The sequence below is a fragment of the Sclerotinia sclerotiorum genome, genomic scaffold (assembly GCF_000146945.2).
Source record: "Sclerotinia sclerotiorum 1980 UF-70 scaffold_31 genomic scaffold, whole genome shotgun sequence".
Classification (NCBI taxonomy): Eukaryota; Fungi; Ascomycota; class Leotiomycetes; order Helotiales; family Sclerotiniaceae; genus Sclerotinia; species Sclerotinia sclerotiorum.
In genome coordinates, this window is record NW_001820805.1 from 148,210 (window position 1) to 156,689 (window position 8,480).

At 39.3% G+C, this 8,480-nt stretch overlaps 3 protein-coding genes across 3 annotated transcripts; 2 read left to right on the forward strand and 1 right to left on the reverse strand.

The window, feature by feature from the left end:
- Nucleotides 1-2,973: 2,973 nt before the first annotated feature.
- SS1G_14271 (hypothetical protein) lies at nt 2,974-3,599 on the reverse strand (the record flags this gene model as incomplete). Its single annotated transcript, XM_001584766.1, has 2 exons — nt 2,974-3,145; nt 3,232-3,599. The coding sequence occupies 2 exons, from the start codon at nt 3,597-3,599 to the stop codon at nt 2,974-2,976; spliced, it is 540 nt and encodes a 179-aa protein (XP_001584816.1).
- Nucleotides 3,600-5,556: 1,957 nt separating this feature from the next.
- SS1G_14272 (predicted protein) lies at nt 5,557-5,676 on the forward strand (the record flags this gene model as incomplete). The annotated part of the gene is made up of 1 exon (XM_001584767.1): nt 5,557-5,676. One exon carries the CDS (start codon nt 5,557-5,559, stop codon nt 5,674-5,676), a length of 120 nt encoding a protein of 39 aa, XP_001584817.1.
- A 342-nt stretch (nt 5,677-6,018) lies between these two features.
- Nucleotides 6,019-8,252, forward strand: SS1G_14273 (predicted protein; the record flags this gene model as incomplete). The annotated part of the gene is made up of 5 exons (XM_001584768.1): nt 6,019-6,085; nt 6,553-6,788; nt 7,072-7,106; nt 7,707-7,819; nt 7,909-8,252. The coding sequence occupies 5 exons, from the start codon at nt 6,019-6,021 to the stop codon at nt 8,250-8,252; spliced, it is 795 nt and encodes a 264-aa protein (XP_001584818.1).
- Between the last annotated feature and the right edge of the window lie 228 nt (nt 8,253-8,480).

Genomic DNA, 8,480 nt, shown 5'->3' on the forward strand with positions numbered 1-8,480 from the left:
CCGCTATGGTATAGGGATCGATGTTATTAGGTCTTTTATTACCGGTTATTGTTATCGTGGTTATTATTTGCACTACTACCTTTACTGTTGTTGCATCTTAGGGGGTCTTGGAGTTGTTTTATTCGGTTAATTTTTTTAGTTGAGGAAGGTAAAGGAGATTGTAGTATACCAATGTATTGAAGAAGAATTGTTTAAAAGTTTTGCACAGCTCCTAGTGATATAATATGAGGATATTGTTTGTAGGTGTGAAAATGAATGTCACGGTGAGTTTTTGTATCAAATGATATACAGGTAAGTGATGTGGAGGAGCATATCACTTGTTATTCCAATGTAATAATGAAGGGACAGAACCGAGAAGAAGTATAAAGATGATATAGGAGGAAGAATACTGTTTTGTTTCCATAAATGTGTCTACAGCCTTTCCTGTCTTATTATCCAGCTCCCCACTCCCACTCCCACACCATCTCAATCTTGAATACTATTATCACTTGGTTTTGTATTTGATGTTTATGTACTGTGGAGTATGGAGTAAACTTTGTTATTTGGGTCTGTTTTTGGGGGATAAGTGGTATTTTGGTGATGGGTTTTTGTAGAGGTTGGAGTGGGAGTGGGAGTGGGAGTGGGAGGGTAGGAGGGGGAGTGTTGACAGTTGGAGGGGGAAGTGGAGGAAGGGTAGGAAGATAGGAGGAGGGAAAGGGAGAGGAAGAGAAAAGTGGAAAAAGAAAGAGAAAAGTATAGGAAGTGAGAATAAAAAGAGAGAATAGATATATGAGAGTTAGAGAGTGTTACGCCTCACACCTCCGGGTCACATGGCATGCCCCGTTTGTATTTAATCATAGGAAAACTCGCTACTCTTATTTTCCTTCTTCTTTTCTCCTTAGCTTAGTATTTTCTAATACAAGATACTTTACCCAGTATTCTTGAGTGTGACAGAGAGGGGGATAAAGAATATTATAAGAATTAGATGAATAATGAATTAAACAAAAATAAAAATAAGATTATTGAAGAGAATATTAAAAAGATTCTTAATATGTAATATTTGTTCAAGATGAGTTGTTTGGAAGTAGTAGTATTATTAGATATAGGTTGAATTAAAGATTTAAATTATAGTAATGGTAGAATTTGTTAAAGTGAATGGTTCCTGCGTAGCACGTGCACAGGGCACTAGTCCTGTTAGGACTAGATTGAGAAGCTCTCTTACAGAGAGCTTCGCACTTCTATAGAACTTAAAAGAGAGATTAACCTATAAGACCAATATTACCTCAGTTCTGCCCTATCAGCTTCCCACTATTCCCTGTGTGAGGTCATTCCTTTTAATATAATCTTTGAAATAAATCTTGAAATTTAAAAAGAAAAAGATTTGAAAATTTTCTAAATTAAATTTATTCAACATTGAAAAAAAAGTTTAATTAATATTTAATTGTAAATAGGAAAATATGATTTCTGCAGGGATTTTTGTCACGAATTCTAATGGTGTGCGGTGAGTAGGTTTCAGAATTCTTTTATTATTTCATTTTATTGTATTCTATTATGTTGCGTTGAGTTGTATTATAAAGATAAATAGTCAAGTCAAGTTAAGCATTTCATATATTGTATCTTAGTACATATAGGTATGCTGAATCTTACAATGATATGGTGATGTTTCAATGCCATACATCATATATCATACACCGTAATCCACTTCCCATCATTTAGGTAACCAACTTCCCATCATCATTGTAGTATAGTCATGTATGTAACACAGTATACATCCTATCTCATCCAATCTCAAACTCACACCCTTATCCTGTTGCATTAAACCATAAATTTGTATTGTTGTGTTGTATTGTACTGCATCTATAATACACACTTTCTCTTCCCCTTCTCTTCCTCCTTCTCAAGCAAACCCCTCATCTCAAAATCATTCCCAAACCCCATCCATACCATTTACTCCTCAACATATTTGCTTCCCTGCCCCGTCAAGCTGCATATGAATAACAGTATGAATGTTTTAAATATCAGCTTCGCCTCCTATTCACCTTCTCCCGATTTCAATCATTCCATCCCATCCATTCCAGTCTAATATTTACTCCAAGGGTATGGTATAAGATCGTCTTATATGGCAAATTTGCCCACAGGACCATAGATAAAGCATCGATGACTTTGCTTTCCCGTAAAAAGATATGTGCGATTTGTGTGTGTGTGTGTTTTTCGAAGTGTGAATACCAAGTGTGTTGAGCGAAAGAATTTGAAATCAAAAAAAGAAAATGAACGCCTGTCGCTGATGATGATAAATGATAAAAAGTAATGCCAGAGCCAGTTCCGAATGCAATGCCATCAGAGAAGCCAAAAAGAAAAAGCTCGAATGCCAAAGCCATGCCAATAATGCCATGATATAGCCTACCCCGCCTCCTTTGCCAAAAACGAAAGCAAGTGCCCAAACCGAGTAATCAAAAATGGAGGTTCCGGAATAAAAGCTCCAGGATGTTCGATGAATTAAATTGAACCAGAAAACCCAAAACTGAAAAAAAGTACGCCATTGTAATGCCTGCTCATCTTCGTCCCCTTCTGAGTCGCTTGGTCGTCGTTGTTGCAAGATATGTTGAGATGCCGATGCTGATAATACAGCCAGCTGTGTTATTTGTATGTGAGAACTGTAAATTTGTGTGGAGACCAGGAAATGAGTGGAGAATGTCGTAAAGTAGTAAGGAGGCAGTGGTGATGTTCCTTGTGATCTCTTTGCAAGCTCTTTGCAATGATCATTAATGGGAAAAATCATGAGTCGTTAATGAGAGAGGTATGTGTGTGTGATCGTATGTATGTGAGGGGTATCAATATTTGGTTCGCCTTTTTCCTGGTCCCGCGCATCACATGTTATACCTCTCGGTCTTCTTTGCTATGCTTGTTCTTTTTACGACCTGACCAGACCTGATGCCGTGGGGCTTTCCTTTTACGACATACCTCCTCTATTTCCTTGGTCTCCACGGCTAATGGCTATTTCTTTCGGCCTCCAGCACCAGTTGATGTAATCTTCGACGTGGACATTAAGTCTCCGATGTACTTTTGCAAGAATTTATTGTTGTTATCCAGTTTATCGTGTTCCTCCTTGACGGCTTCGATTCGATTGAATATTTCGAGGAGAGATTGTTGAAGGAGTTTGGCATGTCTTGAAAAAGGAGGTGGGTTAGCATTGTGTGTGATGTGTCATTTGGTCTACACGTTATTCATGAGTAGGAAGGGAGGGTAACATACTCGTTGAGTTGCGCTCTGGCATCTTGACTCATCTTTTCTAAATCTTCACTGTTCCTCCTTGGACTCATGGCTCTGGCATCATCCTCGTCAAAGACCTCATCCCCTTCTTTTAGTTCCACGCGCGGGTGTTCACGCGGTACTATTATAGTGCCGCTCGACTTTCTCGTGCCGAGCTTCGGTCTCTTAATTGATGGCGTACGACTAGCAGATGTATTTGCTGGTGTGCTTCCTCCATTTGCATCTGAAGAAGATGTGCTTGATGAATCATTTGTTAAAGGAGAATCAGCCAGTGATGGATTGGCGGTAACGGGTTCCAGAGAAGAAGTTGGCGGTATGGCGGGAACCGTCGCTTCAGTTGGTGATGCCATATTGATAGGAGGTGTGAGTCGTGAGCTTTGATGCTCCGCAGGCTGAAGGATACAGCTTTAATAGAATATGGAATATAAACTTTCTTGTGACAAGTTCTGTATAAACCGAGGTAGATGTAGATATCTTTTGCTGGCAGATATGGTGTGGTGTTGAGAGGTTCTGGTATTGTATAAGGTGAGATGAGGTAAGGTGAAGTAAGGTAAGGTGTGTGTATTGTGTGTGTATTGTGTGTGTGTGGTTGTAGTATGGTTGTGGTATGGTGTTGCAAAGAAAGTGGTAGTTTGGTAGTTTGGTGGTTTGAGAGTGAATGGTCGTGACTTGGATTCGAAATTGTGGTAGTACAAAAATAATAATGGGGTATGGGTATCTTTTGCTTGAAGAAAAGTCGACTGGAATTGATTGAAACTTTTTGGATGTTTTTTGTTCTTTCTTTCTCTCTTTCTTCTTCTTCTTCCTCTCATCTACTTCTTCTCTTCGTCGTCGTCTTCTTCTTCTTCTTCGTCGTCGTCGTCTTCTTCTTTTCTTAGGATGGAAGCTCAGAAGAGCTACGAGCAAAAATAATTTGCATCGAATCCCTTCTTATTTTCTCCTTCTTGAGCTGTGCTGAATGATTTTCTCTGCTCTCTCTGACTCTGACTCTCGCTCTCTCTCGCGCGCGCTCTCTCTTTTTCACTCTCTCTTATTTTTTTTTTTCTTTTCGGAAAGAGAGATTTTTGGGTGGAAAACAGTGGGAAAAGGTGTGTGTGTGGTAGGTTGTGGTTGGGAAGGTTCGAGTATATTGGAGTTACTTTAGTGTTGTACTGTACCCATTCAAAAAAATTAATCGGCCGTGACACCCAAAAAGATTTGCCAGCCCAAGTATGGTAAAAGAGAGACCATCCTTTCCCTTTGCCGATTTCACTAACTTGGTTCAGGCAAATAATCAACTGCGAAATTGTGGAAACTAAGACTAAAGAGGTTCGAACTTGGAGAGGGGGGTGTATCAATTCGGAAATGACCAACCAGATGGGGTTTATATTATTCCAATATGGTTGGATGATATTGTCTGATATTGTCTGATTACTACCTACTGAGTAGATTGGGTAGAATGGTAGGCAGGTATTAGGTATGAGGTATTAGGTATTTGGTATTAGGTATGTAGGCATGTAGGCATTATTTGTGCGAGTCCTCTACTCGAGTAGCTTCAGGTGTAAGGGGGTTACAATAGGACAATGAGCGGATGATGAAATATTGACGGTGTGTAATGCGCTTTTTGAGTAGAATGATGTATTCTCTGTTTTACAAAGTTGAATATATGATATTAGAGATTGTATATCTGATGATGATGAGTTAAATGATTTATTTAAATCTATTGAGGAAGAAAAATCTAATAGTATAAGTATATTTACATGTTTTATTTTTGAATTTATACCAAGTTTAAATAAGATAAAGTATAATAATATAGTGAAAAATTAAAATAAAAAAGAAACTTTTTTAATTATATATTGATTTTTCAATCTTTATTATTTAAATATATTTATACACTTTCTCTATCAGGGAAATAACAGTACAATATATACACCATGATACAAAATCTATATTCTTGATGATTCTAATAAGTAGGACTTCAAACTATCAATTGCATTCCTATAATCAATTCTCCCTTATGAAAATCAAACACTAAAAAAGTTATTAAGCTGTATATACCGTGTAGTACAGTTACGTACGCACGCAATCATTCACATTACAAAAAAGAAGCCGTTCAGAAAACCAAACCGAGGGGGCGATGGGCATCCCTCTCCTACTTGCATTTTTTTTTTGCCATGCCCCGGTGTATCTCCCTAGCTTGGCTACAGTGGACCCTGATAAAGCCGTCAAGTACTAGGATACGTCGCTGCAGATCTCCTTGACACCTGTGAATCCGTGACGCTATACTTTTCTGGTAAATTCCGAAAGTGCCAATTATGCCACATAATTATGCTTGATCCACCCCTGACCGAGAATGATCCCGGACCTCCCAAACACAACGGTCAGAAACCTTCCCTTTTGAAGGAAGAGGAAGAGAGAGAGAGCGAGCAGGAGAGAAGTTGGAAGTGAGAGGGTGAGTCAAGAGGGGAAAGAAAAGTGGTTGGATTTTGAATGGGTTGCAAGTGATTCAGAAGAAAAAAAAAAAAAAAAGAAAAAAAAAAAAAAAGATCCCTATCTACCGTTTTATTAATCAATTAAGGCAAGAATTTGAGTGGAGGACAACGGATTTAGTACAATGGCACTACAAATATTTTCCATTATAATCTGAGACTGTAGCAACGAGGATGAAGTATTGGAGGAAAAGATCAAAATGTTGTTCAGGGGAGCGTGTTACCCTTAGAACATTCCCGAGAATGGATTAAGTTTCCCACTCTGGCAAATATCAGCCAATCATCGTGGTCGAAATATATTATGGCAGACTCAAGGATGCCAAAGTACTCCGTAAAGAAGGAAATGCAATGGAAGGATGGTTTAAAACGTACCTAGGACCTAGGGAAATGCAACGTGCCGTGACGCCGTCCGCTTCCTGTATGCAAGAGTTAAAAAGCTTCCCTCGATTGTGATATCCAGATAGTCGGGTTAGAGATTCATGGATTCGAGGATTCATGGATTATGGATTCATGGATTGACGGCTTGATTCATGGATGAAGGGGGTCAACAAGAATCGTTTTGGTTAATTCAAATTTCACACTTGGGGAGTTTTCCCAAATGGGTTGAGTGGGGGTCAAGTTAAATTGGGTATCCTTTTCATGGATTGGATTTTATTGTGGGTGTCTCTTTTTTTCCTTTCCAGTGGCCTTTGAACACACGCAGGTCAAAAAGGAACTCGGTACTCGATTTCAATTTGTTCGCTCGTCTCGGTGAGTTTGACGTTTTAGTCAAAGACTCTTGATTCGAGTGTTCACGCGTGGTCACTGTGTGTCACTTCTTTTGCTAACTGCACAGTCTGCACTGGCTGCGCTGCGCTGCACTGCACTGCATCGCTAGAAAGTGTAAGTGGAGTTGAACCTTTTCCAGTCATCATCATATTGGATGTATATTGGTACATGATCGTGAAACTAGGAAATGCATCCCGAAAATATTATGGACACCCACGACACCCACGACACCCACCAGGTGAATCAATGAATGATACCTACCAAAGGACACGCAGATATGGAGAAGCCGGATACCATCCTATGGTAGATTGATTATTAGGATGCCTGCGAGACCCAATGCAAAGCACCAAACGATCAAAATTTCGTAAGGAAATTATAAGAATTATGGAATTATGGAACTATGGAACTATGGAGAGTCTGACAACGTTGATATGCACTTTTAGTTCCAGTTAGTTGTTGACGTTTACTCTCTAGATGACAATCGTGATATGTACCGTCTCCATTTCTTTTTTTCTTAAAGGCGGAAGTGAAGCCCCTACCGAGCCTACCGAGTCGACTTAGTACTGACCCTATCGTAGCGCCGTAGTACCGTCCCTATTCTTCATTTAGTTCTTTTTGGATGTTCGTATTATTATCGTTTTGAGTTGTTTTAGTTAGTGAGTAGTGGTGAGTAGTCTGAGTAGGTAGTCTGAGTAGTTTGAGTACAAATATTTTATGAATCGTCCGTCTCCTGAAGCTTGCAAGTTGCCACTAGTCATGGTGTGAAAGATCTATAAGCTTTCCCCCAGTGCCGCCCCCCACCAACCGAGCTCAACACCAGAAGCAGCTCTTACAAGGTCAACATTGAACAAGCAACAAGCAACAAGCAACACCTTTCATCTCGCAAAGAAGAAGATTTGAATTTCAAAGTGAAGATTAATTTCCTCTTTGTGAATCTACTCGGCACCCAATATACAGAGTAGAGATCACACCATAATCCTGCTCGGTTTTGTAAGACCACCATCTCATTCATGTTGACATCTTGAGGTTATTTTAAACAAATCAAGTCTAATCGTCATTTCATACTTAAACTGCTGTCCGTCATACAATATTCCTAGTCATTTCCAGCAGATTTCCTTGGATCCTTGAACCTTCTCTGTGATTTTCTCCTCTCTTTTTTCTATGGACTTCTTCTCGTGGTACATAGTATATATTACTTACTTACCTACTTACAAACAATAGGAGTACCCCTGAACCAAAGATCACAATCCTCCAAGCTTTTTCCGAAAAGGTTTCAGACTTTTCAATAAAAAGAATAAAAAGTAATATTGATATAACACTTTTTTCAACGATGGGTTAGAATTTCGAAAATTTCGAAACACCAAACTCAAAAAGAGAGGACCCACGTCTTTCATGATGTAATAACGCACGGGATCAATCAAAGCCACTCAATTCATTCTCCATTCTTCCCACAAGCAAGAAGTAAGAAGAAGTAAGAAGCAACAAGCAACAAGCAACAAGCAACAAGCACAGCACAGCACAGCACAAGCAACAAGCAACAAGCAACAAGCAACAAGCAACAAGCAACAAGCAACAAGCAACAAGCATCAAGCAACAAGCATCAAGCATCAAGCATCAAGCATCAAGCATCAAGCCATCCAAAAGATATTACCTTCAAGCATTACTTCCCTTCTACTTCCTGTATCTTTCCTCACTATCCTTAAATCAGATAAGGAGCATCCTGACCTTAAAAAGATCAACTGTCACCTTTACCCTTGTAGTAATTGAGGAAACATACCAATAAGGCAGATGGAACCGTCAATCTCTTTTTTGGAAGCGCCGGGATTTCGCTTACCACGGGTTCAGCGATGTGACTGGTGATTTAAGAAACATCAATGCCGTACGTACCGATATAAGAATCCCTACGTATCCCTTCGAAACTTACAGCTCACAAGTATCAAAGTATCGTGAGATTTTCCCCGCCCATCATCATTTCCATTTTCGGCATGTTAAGAC